Genomic DNA, 19,862 nt, shown 5'->3' with positions numbered 1-19,862 from the left:
TAACATCTACATTTTAGAGGTGGTTTAAAGGACAATCAAAGTAAAACAAATGCAGTGACATAATTCTTAACTATTTATTTTTTAAAACGTCACTTTAACGTCTGCGACTAAGCTAATGTCAGTTGGTCAACGGAGTGCGAGAAGTTTTTTGACAAGAGCTGCCTCCATAGAAACACCTTGAACTGGTTAATTAGCTTAACTGAACTGGTTAATTTATAACTAGCTAAACATTTCTATAACACTACACGTTCTGTTGTTTTTGTTTTAAATTATTTCCACATGAAAATGTCTGCATTGGAGTTGGACTTCAACGCTATCTCCAAAGATGAAGAGGAGGAAAATACGTGTAGGCTAAGGGGGCAACTGCCCCATTTACATGTTATTAACAGCATTGTTATTTTAACAAAAGCTGTGGTTCATGTAGCCTATGCATTTTTCAGGGTCAAATGACAACAACACCCCAGAAGACAGGAATGAGACAGACATTATTCAAGCCCCATCCAGGTATCTTTGCTCTTTATCTTTAAAAAGCAATTAAATAGTTTAGACAAACACTCACTTGCCAGTTAATTACACTACTGCATATATTATTCTTACATAACAGTCCTGCACCAAATCTTATCTTCACAGTTGTTGTAATGGCCAGTTTATGATAAAACAGTATAAGAAAGGTAGTAATTCGGCTGTATGATCATATATGATTGTAAACTGTTAAGTTTACTAAGAGAAGTATGACATACAGTACATAAGACATTTACTCTGCATTCATCTCGCATTGATATAACAAATATTATTAAAATGATTTGACCTCATTCACTTCATTATCTGATGTTGACTCATTGTGATGTGCAGTTGCCTATATTAAGAATTTAAACACATATCTCTGACAGGCCCCAAATGATTTCAGATTCAGAGTGAGCAGTGCAGGCAAGCTCATTTCCAATTACAGCCGAGAGTATTATAGTGATGAAGCATTTAGGTATGATATAGTTTACACAGTGCAATAATGACACTGATCATTATAGTTGCAAAGCATGTATGATGACACAGTGGCTGTTTCCCCGAAATGTGCAGCCAGTCATGTGGAACATAAAGAAGTATTTGATGCTCATTAAATTAGCCGCTAGGAGAACAGTGTTGGTGCGTGAGTTGGGAAATGTTGATGTCAGAAATCACACAACTGGAGAAACTGGAGGATACTGCCAGTCTTCATTCTCCAGCATTATTGCCCCAGAATAAATGTAGCATAACCTGACAATTACAGCAATTTAGTGGCACACACACAGTGGGTTTCAACAAATTTGGGAATTTGTGACAACAGTTGTGTATTTGTTGATGGCTGATTTAAGAATGACCAATCACAAAAGCAAAAACTTGAACAGATATGGTTGTTGTTGTTTTTTTTTTCATTTGTGTTATACTATTTGCCTCCAGTAACAATTATTTTTTCGTGTAATGCAAAATCATTCATTAAAGACTGTTGGTTTAGTCACCTCTGTTTTAACATGCAGATGGATATTATTATTATTATTATTATTATTATTATTATTATTATTATTATTATTTATATGTTTCTTTCAGTTTATGAAGCATTTTGAAAGCTGTCCAGCATGACAAATAGAGTGACAGTGACACTGCTGATGAATACAGCATTTTTGTGCAACCATGCTGCTGTATGATTGCAAATGTTTACCATTCATCTTCTGAGAAAAACATTTTTTCTTTCACCTTTTTTATTGTGTTTTTCTGCCCATTGGGCATAATATGAACATGCATTATTTGTCAGGAACCCACTTCTGTCAGAACGTAGCTTTGATGTATAACTCCTGTACGGGACGCGCCATCTGAAATTAGGTTATCAGCACTCAACCCAAACAGAAGTGTTTCTGATGAAATACAGTAACAGAGGTGATGACGCGAATGCTTCTTGGTTTTTTGCAGTTCTGGGCACACACATGAGCTTTTTAAAACTAATGCTGAAAGAAGGACACAATCATCTGGTAAGTAGCTAATCAGGCAATCTATTAAAGGGTGGCCTGGGAGACAACATGACAATGAAACAATGCAAGCACTGTAACAGAAAGCATTTGATTTCTAGTGACAAGTATGCCAAGAAACATAATGCAGTACACCTTAATTTAAATATAAAGATTAATTGACAAAAGTGTTCTTTTGTTCATTCCTAACACTACTTTACATGTATGTTAAGGATTTTGTTTGAATTAATGCACATCAGAAAAGTTGAATGTTGTCTTTACTAGAAAAAATATCTAGTTAAATAATGATCTTCTGCATTAAAGTCTTTGCCATTTCTTTAGGTGCTACAAAAGAACAAGATGTGGATGCATTAGAAAATATCCAAGGAACTGAAGTCCACAGCCCAAGTCCAGAGACTATTGAGAATAAGCCATGGATGAAACCTGGTAAATACTGGTCTTTGATTCTGTGTGATTCCTTCCACGGTGTACTCTCTATGCCAGGTCACTCAGTGCCCATTCATTGATTCTATTCAGGTGCTTACATTTATTATATCTTAGGTGCTAACATCTCAGATTACTTCAACTATGGTTTTGATGAAGAAAGCTGGGACGCCTACTGCAAGAGACAGACAACACTTTGTGAAGTTAATGGAAAACCATTTCCAAAACTCTTGGTAAGATGCTACTGACGATTTAGCCAGAAGTGTAAATCACATTAGACAATAAACCCGAGTGGGATAAACTCATCTCTACAGCAGAGCTTTAATGACAATCTGTTATTATTTCACCCAGCCACAGATGTGGAAAACTGTAAAAGAAGAGGAGCAGCCTTGTTGTGCTTATTCTTCCTTTGCCAGACCAGCTTCTAGGTTGGTTACATCTTCTCTACCATTTACTTTGATTGGCCGTGTTATCAGTGCTCCAGTCAATACCCTGTCCCATGCTACACCTCCATGGCCAGAGCTTGGAGATGCTGGCAGCTGGTTGTTTCCGTTAATCTGTTACACAACAGCTATTTGGTTGATGACATCTATTTTCTGTGATCCTAAAATGGACTAGAATATTAGGGTTATTTTGGCAATGGATCCAAAAATGCTGAGGTAAATACAGACTCATGCTCATCTACTAAGGGCTGAAGTAAAATTTAATCAAAAGCTGATGTTTTTAGACTAATTTTCATTCATTCCCATTGTTGGCTGCCATTTTGGCCACAGCACTTTGCTCTCATATTAGTACAGTAGTCAGCATTTCCATTCTTTCTTTCTCCATACTTGGAGGAGGACATTGCTTTCACTACACTACCATTAATCAGGAGCTGTAGTTCTAACTATTAGATATATCCATCCATTAAAATGTAAGGTATTGTTATAGACAGTTAGCATGCATAGTTGATGCACCTCCTAACACTGATCAGTATGCAGTGTAAATATTTGCCAGGTGAATTTTTGCTTCAGACTGCAGAACTACAGTGGATGTGTGTATTAGTGCACTTTTGTACTGTTACTTGCGTAAGTGCAGAAGTAAAAGATCATAGTATGTCTCAACTGCTAGAAAAACTATTGTATTGAATTTATTGAATTTAATGATCACACTTTTTTACAATGTGTGTATAGGATCCATAGAATGTGTACAGTCCATCTAGATGAATAAAGGAGATTTTCAGTGGAAGCTCAGTGGAAGCACACTAAAGGTGGCTGAAGCCTGTGGGAGATGATGGTGGAGATGGAGTGGGCTGTTGCTCTTTTCACCGGGTTGCAGATGCTTTATTGTTGCACTTATGAGTGACAGGTTCTTTTCATATCAGCAGATATAGCTTCTAGTCCCAGCATGCTTTTGCTTCTATTTATGGACCAAGTGTTTTCTGTCTTTGAGTGCATTTCCCCATATACAGAGCATCTTTTTCGTTACTCTGAGCCATTTAGTTTAATGGTTGATGAAGATGCCCATTGAATGTCCTGACCGACTGACAAGACTGTCCACTTAATTAAAGATCCATGCCTTGATGATGCTCTCCTCCATCGGCAAGGTTACCCTTCAGGAGAGGTCATTTGGATTTGAGTGCTGTGTGGCGTCATGCATCTCCCTCTGCCCACGTGACAGAGCTGGAGCAGAGGGGGACCAGGATATCATACTATAGCATTTCATATACAAATGCACACACTGTATTATCCAACAGATGACGCACTTGCTAAAATGTGTGTCTTTTCTGGAGTAAAGAGACACCTAAGAGTGGCAAGCACCTTTCTGTTGAGCTGCCATTATATGCAGCGGTTATTGCTTTTTTCCTCAGTGTTTTTTCTCGACCGTTGATTAAGTTCATGTGACAGAAAGAGGTTAGTGTCCCATCTGTGTATGTGTGTGTGCGTGCTCAGTGCGGGTGAGGGTAGGGGGGTTCAGGACTGTAAAGGGTTGTATTGTGAAGAAGACGAGATGACCCAGATAAGGAGGTTTAATGCGTTAATGGACCTGCGGGGGTTGAAGTCGGGACATGGGGCATGAGATTAGGACAAACTAATGTCCTTTTTAAAAAAATGCGCACAACAGCACACATTAATATCTTTTAAGATATTAAAAAAGATATTGAAAAAGGGCGCATCTTTGAGAAGGATAAGTGCTTTTGTAGAAGTGTGATGGAGCTGTAAATTGTTTCTCATTACAGGGACAAAAGAGCATCAAGTGCTGCCTCTAATGTGACTGGAGGACACGCTGGATCGAACACCAGAGAGAAAGGGTGGCGATGCCTCAGTCATAGCAGCAACACCACTCAGGTAGGACGTGTGTATATGTGTGAGTGCGATATGAAGTCACAGCTATTAATAGCTATATTTACATTGCAGGTAGTTACTGAGATGTCCCACAAGGCAGATCTGCCACCTCCATCCAATACCTTTGCATTTATTTCTCCACCACGTAAGTCAACCGCACCACCAGTAAAAGCTACAAATATATTTACTACAAATTTACTTTATTTTCTCTAGACTTAATTGGCGGTCCTCACATAATGGTGCAATTGTTCAGCAACTGTCGACGGATGAGTCCTCACTTAAAAAGCCTTGGGAAGATGTTTAGATTAAATAAGTTTTCAGGTGGAAGGGGCCCCGGGGTAACCCTCTGTAGCCCGTATCACCCATCATGCAGCTGCAAAAATGACCAATGGCAATCTGAACATGTGTTTGTGGAGCAGCAGCACGTGTCATAATAGATAATCCCGTGGAGCTGAAGGACAGAGGTCAACATTGGTGAGTGGGTGTGTATATTGCGTGTATGTGTTGCTGCTTGCATGCTTTTGAAGCCGTTGTATGGATATATGTCCTCCTGCAGCCATGTGTTTGCGGTGCCATCCAGGTGGAAGTCCATCAGTGCTGTCAGTCTTTGGACTTCCACTTGGTCTTTGTAGTGAATCGGTTGGAGATCCAGGAAGGCCCCCCGGTGCAAGCACACAGCTGAGCATATGCCATATCTTCATCTTCAAAGGTTCCAAAATAGAAATGCCGGCTTAGGCCTCATTCTTACCCCTCACCCTGTGAGCCCCATACTGCCCAGAAAACCCATGCCAGAGCTGCTAATACAATCAAAATATAAAACATCCTGCCGACTGCAGCTTTGAAGCGTCAATACCAGCTTTGAAGTGTATAGTGTATGCATAGCTTTTTTTTTGTAGGCTACTCCCCTTTCTTCAAATTGAAGGCCCCGCCTCCTTTTGTGATGCAAATGTGTAACATGATAAAAATAGCCTCTGGTAAAAAAAAAAAAAAAAAAAAAAAAGTGCTGGGTCTGCAGATTGTGGAGAAATGTGCTGAGCAGACTAACTGCGGGGAATAGGTCAGGGAAAAACAAGGGGCTCTTTTAATTTTTTGTTTGTTTTTCTGAGGTCACATTAGATGTGCGTTTGATTGTTTCATGTTTTAGAGTACAACTGTGTCATTACAGGGTTTTACTTGTGTCATCTATCAGTGCAGCACAGCGCACAGTCAAGGTGAAGCAGCCTGCTGCTGTGTGCTGCAGCTAAGGTTTCCTGCAGCTGGTTAGTAGGTCACTACAGTCACTGTTGCAGCTCAGCTGTATGTGACTGTTCTCATTGACAGAAGACCAGAACCGGGCAGTTTTGCAGTTCTTTCTGAACACACAACAGTCACCACTGAGCTCTAAAGCTCTGATCATGTTTGTAGCTATCATCGATGAACAGAAAGTAATACTATTCAGAAGACAAGTACGGTTTAGAAGATGACATTGTCTTTGTTATCTTATCCAGGAAAATATAATGTAAACGCATAAGTCTCTTCCCTTTTTAATTTATTACATCAAACATCTGTGGCCAGTATTGATTTTGAGGTTTTGAGTTGAGAATGCTAGCTATTTTTGCCATCACTGCAAGAGGAACTGTGCACATGCTGTGCAGATTGCTGTGTCAAAGGGTTTGGGAGAAAGTAGCCTTTACCCTCGCAAAGAACACTCGGGCCTCTCCTGCCGCGCAGAACAGCAGCCATTGGTCTGATGTGAAATATCAGCTCCATCTAAACCCTGCAGCGGGTAGCTCTGTGAAGCATTAGCATGAGACATAAAGCCACGCAAACACAATCGGCTGCAATTAGCCCTCAGACATTAGCTCTCTCATACGCTGCCAAGCATGGAACTCCAGCCCTCATCAAACACTAGCTTGAGATCACCACAGGTAGAAACAATTACTCACTCACGCTAACATTAATGGCATGTGTGTGTGGACAAGCTGGTGTGTGCATGTGTGTGTGTCTGCACACGTGTGTCTGATTGTGCATGCTGTACGCACTACATACAGTTGCTTAAGCACTGTTACCATTTCTTTTAATCACATTTTAACATCTACTTTAATGTTTCCCACGTAGTAACTTCTACAAACTCATGGTGGTGTCTCATGCAGTGGCTTCATCTGTTTCGGGGTAATGAGTCCTTGTGACAGGTGTTTGTTTGCATGCGGTAATCTCCATGTTCCCAACGAATCACACTTACACTAAACTACACTTTTAAGTGTTGCTGTCTCCAGCTGAAGTTTGTGGGTATTCAGCACTGCTGTTCCCTTTATCTGTCCAGGCGACAGATAAAGGCCTTCATTCAGGCCTTCTCTCAACTCTGTGGAAATTTAGTTTGAAACGTTTGAGATTGATTTCATTTACTGGCAGAGGAGCTCTCTGCTCTTTTTGCAGCTTATCTGTACAACATTCACGGACAACATATATAAGCCTTCCTCTAGTTTCAACCATTTTAGTGTTCTGTATGTTCCAGAAAACTGTTCTCAGCCACTCTCACTTTAGGGGTCTTAAAAACAAAAGGGGATGGTATCCAGATGTGAAAGTGTGTTTGTGCCTTGATTCTTCAAAGGAGTCTCTATATACTGTACGTGTGTGTCTGAGTGTACTCAGTGTGGCCTAAGTGTGCGATGCAGACCTGATTGTGTTGTTTAGTCACGTAAAATGTGAGCATTATGATGAGTGGGACCATTAACTGTGCACTGAAGCATTTGACTTGTTCTGTTTTATTGATGGAGGAAAAGGCAAGTAGGAGTTGCTACATTTTCTTGCGCTGACATTTCCAGTGTGATCCAATTTCAAAGGAGTCGCACTATAAATTACTAGGTTTTGTTGTTGGTAATGGGTTTTTGAATTTTTAGCTCGTGTTAATTGTTTTACATATTGATGCTGACACATGTTCCCACATTGAGCGTGTGCCTTTGTAACATTTCCATATATACAAATCTGATGTATTTGCTCTGGACAAAATTAGGTGTGCTTCTGCCATGCTGCATTTTGTTGTGTGCGTCACATACTCTATTTGTGTTTTTCATGCTCAGAGCATACGTCTTGTAGCTCTTTTTGTGTGGGTTTGAAGGTATATAATCCAAAAGCAATTAGTAATAAACCCTGCCTTAACTTGAAACACCTGAATTATCTTTGTTCAGTCCACACTTATGTATTCCATGAACTCTGGAGCCAACACCTTTTGTGCAAAGGTCGTTGAGCTTGATGACTGAGTTATGGAAGATATCTGGTAGTACTAAAACACTGCGTTTTGTTCATGTTGGTCACCTCAGACCAGCTGTGGCAGTGGGATGTACAAAGTATTAAGGCATTTCAAACTATGGGGTTAAATAAGGAATATTAATCTGTATTAACGGCCTTGCTGTGAAAATTCTTTCGTCATGCAGCGTTCCTCTTTCGGTCAGGACCCCCTGCTTCTTCCCCTTCTACAATTTTGAACAGGTGAGTGCAACTCAGAAATGTACAAGCTGCAGCGAATGAGCAAAAGAAAATACAGGCGGGATGGCAGTAATGTCAGGGACAGCGTAGACCAGTAGCTCAGTATTCAAGAAGGTTTGACTCAGGACGATGTAAACAAATTCAGCAAATTGTGTGAAGACAGTGAGAAGAAATTCATTCATCATAGAATAGACTAGATAAAAGGTGCTGAAAACACAGTAATTGATGTTAGCAACAACTGTCCAATCTCTTAAACTGTGCTCTGTGGCTCATCTGAACCAATGGCCAAATAAGGTAGAAACCAAGACATCAAGATGTTTGCGCCTCCTCGTCTTCTGTTTATCAGTATCCAAGTCGTCCTCCTCTTCGCTCTTCCGATCTATGTCACAACCTGTCTCCAAACTCCCACATTTCACTCTAATTTACACAACTTAGATCACAAGTGGGCCACGTTGTCCCCAAGGTTCTCCTTCATTTCTGGCATAGCTATGAATGCAGCCCTCCTCCAGTTTTGTTTGCTGCTGTGCTTGTTTCCCTTGGATGTTGTCTGTATACAAACTTACTCAATCCATCTAACTGTTTGACTGTCTCTCTAGCTTCCTGTCCCTTCATCTTTTTTCTCTTCTCTCAATCCTACTCTTTTCTCCTAATTTGCTGTGTCTGATGTGTGCCTGAATTCACTCTGTACTTTGTCCTAAAAGGTGGTTTTTCTCACGTCTCAGTACACTTGCCAAATCCTCACATCCTTCAGGGACTTACTGTTCCTGTGAACTCTGCCAGCCATCTCCTGTACGCTTTATGAATCATTTCCTTTTTAACTTTTTTTTTTTTTTTTAGCACACACATGTGCAGTGTCTACACTGATAATTCCTGCTGCTCACCCTTTCCCTTGGGGATATTAGGAACAGCAGGTATTTCTGGCGTGATCTGGGCCCTGGCATCCCACACTGCGCCGAGTGCCAAGGGCCTCTCAAAATCCATACTTAGTGTCTGAAAAAGATTATGTTAATTTTCCAATAATATGTCTCAATGGGCAGAATAATTGTATTATACGGTCACTCAACATTGGGATTGTTCAGTCCTTTCAAATTCTGACCTTCATCCTAAATTGGAACTGTATTGGTTAAAATAACGCTGAGAATAATTCATAGCAGATGCTAGGATGCCATTCAATAAAGTCCAATACTATTTGGCACATGATAACTCAGGAGTTATTTCAAGACAATTACTGACAGTGATGTTTTTTGTCTTTGTTATAAGAATTACATTATGATTTCATTTAATATTAATCATTAACTCTAATTGGGGATCAACAAATTAAAAAAAGCTGAGCTGAATATAAATAAAATACAGTAAATAATCATCACCTGAACAAAGTATTGAACATTAAAGACACTGTAGATAAGTTCTAATCATCAGTGTTAATGTTAATGAAATAATGAGTCCACAAGTGGTGGTTTCTGAGTACTTTGATGAGCCATTAAGACTGCATGACATTATCCCCCTCTTAGGGCTTTGCTAACATCTACGTGGTCACTAAACCACTGCCTCTCCCATTCATTCACTTTTTTTTTTCCATTCACATGCGTGCTTTATTGCTGTTAGACCAAAAATACATTGCAAGAGTGATGGATTGTTTATTGTGGGATTTATAGTGCAGTGTCTTGGAAGGCAGTTCCATTGGATGAGCTTCATACACTCTGTTCACCTTCAGCACACTCGGAAGTTTTCAGTTGGAAGTGGGTGTGTGTCCAAGCCACGTGGATGGGCAGAAGATCCAGATAGGATCAGTAATATGCCCTCTATCCGTTCCTCATGGGCTGGCGAGCACACACAGAGGCTTGTCAATGAGCCAGTCACTTCAAACACTTCCAAACACAGCTGTGCATTGAGACAAGTGCTTTGATCATGCTGCAGAATGGTCCACTTGTTTTTTTTTTTTCATTCATTGATTCATCTGTAATTTTTTTATTTATTTTTTTCTCACATTATTCCTTAATATGAATGATTTAGACGTTACATAAAGATGAATGAGTTTTAGCAGAGCAGTGTTAACAAGAAAACTGATTAATGCTGGTATTGCTCATTACCTGTAATCAGTCTTGTTGAAATTCCTCAAACACTGCATTATGACATCCCTACAGTTCCCCCTGAGAGATATTTGGAGTTTCCGTGAGATTTTGAATGTGATATTTTTTACTCATAGGGCCAGATCTTATAAAAGGTTTTTCCTACAAAAACGTGTGCAAACTCGTTGTGTGCACAAAAAAACGTATAAACTGATTTACTAACGGCCCAACCTTAGAGTTGCGTCTTCGAAGCCGCAAAATAGCGCGTCAGCATCCAGTTGGCGCGTTTACCCCAATGAATATGCAATATGGGGCGTTTGCAGTAATTTTGCGCTGGGTGGAGAAAATGCAAATATATTAATTTAGCACAAGCAAAGCGATTTATCAAATTTGAAAGCAATTTTGCTCTCAAAACGACATGCATACAGTTTGTCCTTTGCGGAATTGGGCACACATGGCTGCTGTTATAGCAGAGGAGGAATTCAGCATCCTCATTTGGCAACTAAACTAAACGTTACCCCATGAAGCACATTTTTATTCGCTAAATATCCAAACGGATCAGATGTATCCAATTAATGGCACACGCAAACCCTCATTTACATAGGCCGTTTGCACCCGCTGTCATTAACGCAATCAGTCTCAGCAAATCATCTGCATTCTAGATTGCACACGCAAATTAGCTCATGTTAGTAGATCCGGCCCACAGTCTTGACTGTAAAGAGCTCACTGTGGATTCACATCATATGTTTTTTCTTTGTCATTTTCAGTGGACATTCAAAAGACTTGACTTCATCATACCCACAATCCTCAGGTAAGAATGTTTTTCCGGGATCCCAGTGGACAGTGTCTCATGAGTTGCATAAGGATGTTTTCATGTACTGTTTACTACAGTGTAAAGTGTTATGATATAACATAATATTGATAGAATATAATATTGTAATTAAGATCATGCCAATCATGGATAAACGTATTTTTGAAGTGAAAGGCGACAAGTTCCGCTTTGATTCACTTGGTGAATGCTTAATTTATACACTGAGTAAATAAAACTGATGCCATTGCCAGCTGCTGTTGTTTATTGTCCTCCTCAGTCATCTGTCTGGCTTGTCTCTGTTCTTTTTTCCTTGGTTGTATCCTCTTTAATCCAAGAGAGTATGGCTGTCAACGTCGGAATGATTGATACTGCCAAGGCCTGGGAATGCTACATGTGGCAGCTGAAGTGTGACAAGGACAGGGACAAAGCCAGAGAACAAGGTCGTAACAAAGACAGAAATATAAAGAAGGAGAGCAGATCCTCTGCACACAACAGGTTGGTCTCAGTGGCGCTATGATGAGTGTATTTAATGTATCCATGTAAATAGCTGCTGTACCTTTTGTACACGTTGATCAGAAACAGATCAGACACAATGCGCCCTTTCCCTTCACAGCTCCCTCTTTGCCCTGTAGGGTGCACCTGCAATGCATAACTGTATGTCTGCTGGGCAGATGTTACCTTCTGTAGTAGGCAATAGATAGTATGTTGGTCTTAGTCCAGTTTCTGTTTCTATTCTGGTGTGTTCAGATTGTGGATTTGCAGCCTGCATCCTATTCATCCCACCCATACACTCCTATGTCTCTCTAGCCTTCTCTCTCTCACACACACACACACTGATACACTTATAAACTGTATTTACAGAAATCCAATTGTGCTGTTGCGTGATTGAACACTTTACGGAAAAGAAAAAGAAAAACAGAACATAGGACCTTCATGTGTGTGGGGGCATACAGCTGCACAACAGTCTGTTTGCCAGGTTAGACAACAGAAGAGTGCTGCGCATGGTGTTGACATCAGATGTGATGGCAGTGTCTGTGTTATACTGAGTCTCAAGTGACTGCCAGCCAAAGCACTAGACAAAATTGGACTGAAATTGAGATGGATATCTTTTGAGTTGCCTTGCACTAATTTAATAGCCTGCAAAATAACGCGGAACTTAGCCCCAGTCTCAGCATGTGGTTTTCTAAAATCTAATCCCTTACAAGCATGTATGAGTTTACCTAAATTATTTCCTTATAGCAAAACAAAATGCTTTGTGCTTGTTTGTGGTTTCCCCCTCAGCTCAACAGTTGATACTATAAATACTATGACTGATGTGAGAACTGCACAGCTATTGTGGAGAAATGCACACTATTGCAAAAGTGCATAAGGCTATTGTGACAGAAATCAAGGCTATTGCAAGACCAGGAGAAATTATTGCCAGCATATGCAGAACAATTTGTTCTGGTGCAGTGGGATGAGGGAGTAACATTGGTGCATTTGCCAGCTATTGCCAGGAAACAGTTGAGTGGGCCCTTGCTGCTGTGGTTCATAGATGATTAGAGGCAATCTGATTTCCACTCTAAATTTCACATAGTGCCCCAGTAGCCTACAGACTCACAGCCACAGTGCCGTTGTACTGTATGTGTACTCATTGCATATGTGCTCAAGCCAAATCCTGCCCTACATTTCCTCTGCACGCTCAGTGTTGACCGTTTGCCAGATGTCTATTTAATTATTATCAACTCAGACAGCTGCCAACTACAACAGGCACATCTTACATCTTTTCTTCTCCACACATACTCGCCAGCTGACCTGAGGCTCATAGTGTTAGACTGTCCAGTGTTTTGTGACTGAGGACTTCTCATCAACATAAATTTACAGTACCAGGTGTAGTTTGGCAACAAGACAACAAGACAATAGCCTCGGATCTGAAGTTGGGACCTGCATTAGACTGTCACTGCCGTTTGCCCCTAAATACTCGAAACTTCAAATACGTACATGCAGCACAACGGAAATTTGAACTAATTTCCCAATTTGTGTCTGTGGTTTTAGAAGCCGCTGTGCTCTTGATAGCAATGAATCCCTGTATCAGCTACTGCTGGAGCCCCACTGTTAATTAACTGGCAAAGTTAGTGCAAAAAGCAAAAGTGACAAACTGAAGTAGTTCTTACTGTACTGTGCTCTTTTAAAATATCCTCACACACTCTTCTGCTTTTCAGCACTTTTCCTACTTGAAGTTGAGAGCTTTTCTTGGTTTATTTATGCACTAGATGACTGGATTCAGGTTTATATGTAAAGCTCGCGACTGCCCTATGGGTCAGTCGGGGGAAGTGGGACACGGGGGCAGCTGGGACACTGAAGGCTTACCGCAGCAGATAGGAAGAGCAGGAAGCACATGTGTGTGACAGACGCACAGCGAATGCACTGGAGGTTTAGCTATTCACACTACAGATTTGTTGTAATGCCACGGTCACAAAGGACTTATTCCAGTGGCCCAGTGTGTGAAGCGCACACCTTCTGGGCTCTGTTGATGTGTTGCCCTACATTCTGGTCACATGATCAGGCTTCACACTGCGCTTGTCACACACACGACCATATGCACAGGTTATATGCTTTCTGTTACACACTGATTTATGACTGTGCCCCGGACTATTTTTAGGCTGAAACCAGAGGGATTCATTGTTGGTGTGTGTGTGTGTGTGAAGGAGAGAAAAACAGATGGAACCTTCCATAGCTTTGTTCCTAGCCGCTCCTATTGTTCCTTGACGAGGTCGGTGTGATTTGTGTTGCTCATTTAGGAGCTTGCCGGCCCACACGTCCTGAGCTGAGTCACGCACGAGCAGAGGGTGGCAGGGCAGCCCTCTAGGCATCAGCTACTGGTTATCAGCTGTGGCTGTGACAGCATGCCTCGGATTTACCACCACCACTAATAGGTTCCATGAGGCTAACAGTCACATTTTCACCCTTGTATTTATTCAGACTGAGTGATATACCGTACATTTCAGACCCCCTTTACCTCTTCTAGTGGGCGCAGGCTGAAAAGTTGATTGATCGGTTGGTCAACACTTTACCCCTTATTGTAAATCCCAGCTTTGGATGATAAATGTTGCAGTTTCCAGCTGGCACTGCCTCACACACTCGTATAATCTCTCCCATGCACACTTTTAGTCTTGGTCCATTTCTCACACGTAGCTTCAGTTCACAGGAAGACGCGTAAATCTGATTGAAAGACTCTTCAGGTAGTCTGATTATAGGCTGACAAAAGACGCGGTTCACTGGATGATAACCAAACGGCGAAATCCCACTGTGATGGGGAAATTAAAAAGGCGATTATCTCCCTGCTTCAACTTGCAGTAAATGTGTTATTAGAAGCTGCCGTGGGTCTAGTTTCAGTTATGCAAACGGTATAGCTGTCTCTGAACTGAATCAGGAACTGATAATTGAAAAAAGGCTCCTGTAATATAATGCAGTGAAGCCAGATTAGAGCAATACTAATTCAGAACAGCAAGAGTGGCAATAACATTTTACAACTTGAAACAAATTCGAACCAGTCCACAGTAACTGTTCCGTTGAGTTTTCATTAATGTACAATACAGGGATTACCTTTGTTAGCTCAAAAAACTCTTTGAAAAAATAATCCTCGATGCAACTTTGATGACAGTTTTGTGATGTGGGGGACCAGCCTGTCTGCCTGCAAGGTTTTGTTTTAGATTTAGAAAGCACCGCATGATCCAAATTGCCACTGTCTTCTACCATAGGCGGACAGGGGCACAGTAACACTCATATTTTTCTTGATTTTCCTCAGCTGCTTTTGTGCTTGATGCCACTTTTATCCTGGCCTGGGGGTTTGTCTTGGGGGCTGTGCATTCTTCTACCTACATCTGTTTTCATTTTCCCTCAACTCCAACCTCTTTAGGCCTTGATGTGACATACTTTTGTCTTTCCGCCGCCTCATCATGCAAGAAACTAAGTTCAATCTTAGGGTCTGTCCCTCATACATTTTAATGTAATGTATACTTGTACAGTTAACACGCATACCAACAATAATTTTTTTTGCATTTCCTTCTAGTTTTCAAAGTTTGCAGACAACCAGCAACACTCCCTTGATTTTATGGCTTAATTCTCCTCTAAAAGGCATTACACAGTAGTTATATTTTACAAAATGTGTTTGTTTCTTAAATTCCACTTCTTTATTCTTTCTTTTTGTAGGTTTAGACTGAGCTGAGCCCCCAATTTGTTAAGATTTCTCACTTACCCTTTGCTCATGCATGTGCTTGTTTCTAACTAGTATCTTTGTTCTGTGTGTAGCAAACAGATTGAAACTGGTGTCTTTACACAACCACACTTCACACACTGACCAGCTGTGTGAACTGCTGCTGATACAAATCAAAACAATGACAACACTGTATTTGTTTAGGGATGAAAAACAAGCCTCGAGTTCAAGAGAATGTTCTCATGCATGTCGCCGTTTCTTCCTATTCCGTTTCTCGTTCTGATTATGCCACTTGCAATTAACTCTGAGCATGATCATAGCTGGACCACAAAACCCACAGTTAACTTGGCCAATTTATAACCAGCTTAACAATACCAGATATCCAGGGAGGCACATACAACCGATCCTACGCGTTACATCCAAAAACAGACATTTACCATTGTTGATTTTCAAGAACGGAAGCAAAGGGTTTTAAGGTACAGAAAGTCATAGCGTGCCAGTCTGTCACTGCCTTTCCTCAACCAGGAGTATGTGTGGAATCCCATTTGTACCTTAACTGAAATGCCTCCATGTTAATATTTGGCACAGACCTTAAACAACACTGTGTCTTTACATTTGGTGTCTGGACATGATATAGTATAGATGAGGTGAAATTATTCTCAGTGAGATTAAAAGTGATTCTGTAACCTTAAAAAAAAAACAGTTGCATTTATAGAAACACACACTGAAGTACACCGGCACACATTTCTTTTGGTGAATTAAGCTTCACAATAATTTAGTTTCATGGGCCATTACATTCACATTCTCTCCACTTGCTATTTATTTTTGTAGATATTGTTATTATTACTAATAATAATTGTTTCAGCTGCAGAATTGTCTTTTATATCCTCATCTAGACTCTCTCAGTTAACTCACTGGAAGAGCAGATTGGACAAATCTACCATGTACTGAAATCTTTGAGCCTGCTAGCTTGGGCACGACCAAAAAGAATTATAAAATGTTACATCAAATCCTGAGGCTGTGTGTTAAAATTTACTCGTGCTAAATGTGCTATGAGCTGGTTGTTTCTATGTTAAAACTAATGGCTCTGAGCAAGAACAAATGTGGGCCTTGGGTTCTAATCCCTGTTGCTAACAGAAGAGCTGTCTCCAAATATTGAATATATTTAGCTTTGTACTCGGGCCCTTAAGGCGCTCTCTTCTCTCTGTGTTGAGGGAGTGAATGGTAATAATTACTCCAGCCATATGTGAGTGTCTGCATAACCAGTGCAGTTTCTGTACTTTTCCTATAGGCTTTTTTTGAGCAAATTGACACTTTTATGGAGGCTGTGAGAGATGCTCTTAGAGCGAGGATTCTTAAAGGTCAGGCTGATTATTCTAAAAATTCAACCCGCAAGCTGTGCCAGGGTGGTGAGGTGTGCATGTTAGAAAGAGATGAAAAAGGAAAAAAACAAGAGTATTTTTTATACACTGCAGATTCACCCTCAGCAGTGGGTAAGATTGTCTGTTTGATCTAACACGCTATCCACAAGGTGATCAGTATTCAGCATGTTGTGAATGGGCCACAATGCGTTCTGTTATGAGCATCCAGTCTGAACCAGCCTCCTCCAAATAAAAGTGTGTAGAGACGAAGCAAAGAAAGGGCCATGAACTGAACAAGGTTAAAAACACCAGCACTATTATTGCTCCTTTTGAAAAATGAACATAATTTACACTATGTAACATCAAGATTATGCTTTTGAGCAATAAACAACAGGCAGTTTTATTCACCTAGTGTAGATACTAAGTGTTACTCTAACTGTGGACTTAAATTATATGACTATACATCTGCTTTGACATAGTTTCTCAGTTCTGAGAGTTATATGGAGTCTGAGTTGTGTTCAGTATGGAGTGCTTGGCAAAGGATAACACCATTGTGACATTCGGGTTATAAGACTTTATCCCTGCAATAACTCCACTCCCTTGCTTCACTGCCACACGATCACTACACACGAACACACATTTTTGTCCATAGCTACATGTGTCGATTCGTTCAGCTGTGTAGAAAAATCGTTTCTCAGGGACCTAATCAGAGACAGAGCGCCTTCTGAGACTTCACTAGTCTGCTTGTGTAATGTGTAAAGTTTTCAGTTTATTTGCTTGTTCTTCAGTTTTGTAAAGCTTATTGGTTTTTGTATGTTGTCAGACGTTCTTTTGCATGGCTGACTTTAGGGCTTTTTTTGTTAGCAAGAAAGAGCAGATGACACTTTGTGATCTCCCATCAAACTCAATACAGCGATTGTTTAAGTTTCCTCAGAGGCTAACAATGAGGAGTTGTTGGGTTAACAGCAGTCATGGCAACACTGTTTTATCGATTGTTAAACAACTCAAAAAGAAAATATTATTTAAATGTACAGTGAAAAACTAGTATTGATTGTTGGGACCACTCACTTTGCAAGACATTGCCGTAGTAAGTTGAAACTATATGTGTTTGCATGATTCAGTCCAACCCACATGTCTCCACGGTTACCTCATCTGTTTGCATAAATATGTTTTTGCATGTGTGCTTCAGAGGTCAGGGGAGACAGGGAAAAAGAAGAAAAGATGTAAGGAAATGACACATCTGACCTGTAGTCTCACAGGACTGCATGAGTTTTTTGTAGGTTAGAAGATACCTGCGCATGGCTGCTTGGCTTTAGCATTAAGGGCATGCTGTGACACTAGCGTTGGACTCTTTGTTATCCAAAGTCTAAGCTAAGGGGGATGCTACAAAAGCTCACGCAGGCGAACAGCAGACACTGGCTGAGGTTTTAGTCCCTCGAGTCCTGACTTATCTCTTTACAAGTGGATAAGGGGGAAAAGTCTAATGTCTTTAAGCCGCAAGCACAAGCCTTTTTCTTTTTTCTTATTTCCAATAAAAAACACATCAGTTCCACCAAATGGGAAAAGTAATTGTTGTCCTCTATGTATGTGTTTAGTGGGGAGGAGCAACTGAAGCACAGGGACACTGTGGAGCAAGGGCAGAAACGACGCAGTTCTGTAAAAGACAGTGGAGAAAAGAGACACAAAAGTGAGGGGTGGCACAAAACATCGCAAAGGTAAAACAACGACATGTACACACACTTTTTGAAACAAAAAAAGACAACAGGATTATCCTGAGCAATTGTTTGTCATGTATGTCCATTCAGCAGCAGGAACAGGAGAGATGATGATGAGGACAGAGACACAAACATAAAGGCCAAGAGAAGCAGGACGAAGAGTAACAAGATGTTCTCTGCTGACCAAAAAAGGAAATTAAAGTCTTACTGACTTTTCAGTTTAATGAGAGGAACTCCCCTCTGGCATCTTACAGTATGTTGCATCAGAAAATACATTGGTCCTAGACGTATTTATTGCGAACCCAGAGTTTAATTTTCTTAGAAAAGCTACTGTTTTTTTAATCATTTATATAATATGCATGTCTTGTATCTCTTGTAGTGTTGTTCTTATTGAGTTGCAGAAAGACCTCAGCTGTCCTTTTAATCAGTTTTCTCACACCTTCCTCTTTTTCAAATGACTTTATTGATTCATTTAACCAAATGTACCATCAGATATACTATACAGGCCGAAGCGTGACACACAGAACCACAGCAGATGGACCTCAGACCATCCACTGATACACAGAAACCAAGTCAGTTTTTTTTTCTTAAAAGTAAGAAAATTAGTAAGGCCTCCACAATGTCACCTAATTAAATATTATCTTTTTTAACATGTTATGAACACATCTATCCATTATTTATTTTATTTTATTTTTTTCATATATTTTCCTTGCCAGTGGTATCATAATTTAGCCATAGCTTCTGAAATAACTGAAAAAAACCTCACAGACTACTACTTGGCAACGTGTCCTCAGGTCAACAGATGAACATGACAACCACTGTCAGTACAAACGAAATAAAGCCTACATTTAAAGGCCATACGACAAACAAACAAAATAAACATATTACAAGTGCTTGATCGGTACTTTTTTTTTAGACACCCAACATTTACAGTAAAGAAATGTGAGTCCAACTTAACGCATATCCTAATATTTAACTACTGGAATTGGCAACGTGTTGTGTCTCCTCTTGTTCTTCCCACCCCTCTCACTGGACGCTGTTCCAGAGAATGACTGCATCTCCTAAACCGATAACACCCAATACATTAGTCAGAACGTGGAGCCTCCCAGTTCAGCATTCTCTGGGGGGCATGTTAACCTCTGGTAACAATCCAGTCTTTCGCCCCCTCCAAACTTCTGGCAAAGCCATAGCTGTCCATCAGAAGTGAGGTATCCAAACAGCCACAGCACTATTCTAAGCTTCTCCCTCACAGCAAGCTTAGGGTGGTCAGCCAGTCTAAAGCTCTGCTTTTCACATTCCTTGGTCAGTGCCGCTGAAGCTGTGCTGGACGGCTCGGGGCGCTGCTACAGCAGACTGCCCGGCCAGGAGACGATGGTCAAGGTGATTCTGCCTCGAAGCTCCTTTAGAAGGCGAACCAAGGCTGTGTGGGTCATCCCCCAAGTACTCTTTCCGTTAACCTCGAGCAAGATGTCGCCACACCTACACGGACAGAGGAAGAGAGA

General features: G+C 40.6%; 2 protein-coding genes across 6 annotated transcripts in view; one reads left to right on the top strand and one right to left on the bottom strand.

Moving 5' to 3' along the window:
- The first annotated feature begins 212 nt into the window (after window positions 1-212).
- On the top strand, window positions 213-19,013 carry fip1l1a (FIP1 like 1a (S. cerevisiae)). Of its 2 annotated transcripts, none has more exons than XM_047587426.1 (13): window positions 213-346; window positions 441-504; window positions 1,942-2,000; window positions 2,319-2,423; window positions 2,538-2,653; window positions 2,772-2,848; window positions 4,639-4,747; window positions 4,817-4,889; window positions 8,158-8,212; window positions 11,046-11,089; window positions 11,425-11,584; window positions 18,241-18,360; window positions 18,454-19,013. In XM_047587426.1, the coding sequence occupies exons 1-13, from the start codon at window positions 280-282 to the stop codon at window positions 18,569-18,571; spliced, it is 1,167 nt and encodes a 388-aa protein (XP_047443382.1). In that variant the 5' UTR covers window positions 213-279; the 3' UTR covers window positions 18,572-19,013. The 2 variants fall into 2 exon arrangements, with proteins under 2 accessions (XP_047443382.1, XP_047443381.1); XM_047587425.1 differs by having other exon boundaries at window positions 18,451-19,013.
- lnx1 (ligand of numb-protein X 1) overlaps window positions 18,805-19,862 on the bottom strand; it is a 30,424-nt gene continuing 29,366 nt past the window's right edge. For all 4 annotated transcript variants that reach the window (XM_047587421.1, XM_047587422.1, XM_047587423.1 and 1 more), the window contains one exon: window positions 18,805-19,839. In XM_047587421.1, coding sequence (XP_047443377.1) covers window positions 19,704-19,839 — 136 coding nt within the window. In that variant the 3' untranslated portion in view covers window positions 18,805-19,703. The remainder of the gene's footprint in view (window positions 19,840-19,862) is intronic.

Source organism: Mugil cephalus, chromosome 6, assembly GCF_022458985.1.
Source record: "Mugil cephalus isolate CIBA_MC_2020 chromosome 6, CIBA_Mcephalus_1.1, whole genome shotgun sequence".
In the NCBI taxonomy this organism is placed as follows: Eukaryota; Metazoa; Chordata; class Actinopteri; order Mugiliformes; family Mugilidae; genus Mugil; species Mugil cephalus.
This window is presented reverse-complemented; position numbering and strand designations above follow the sequence as displayed.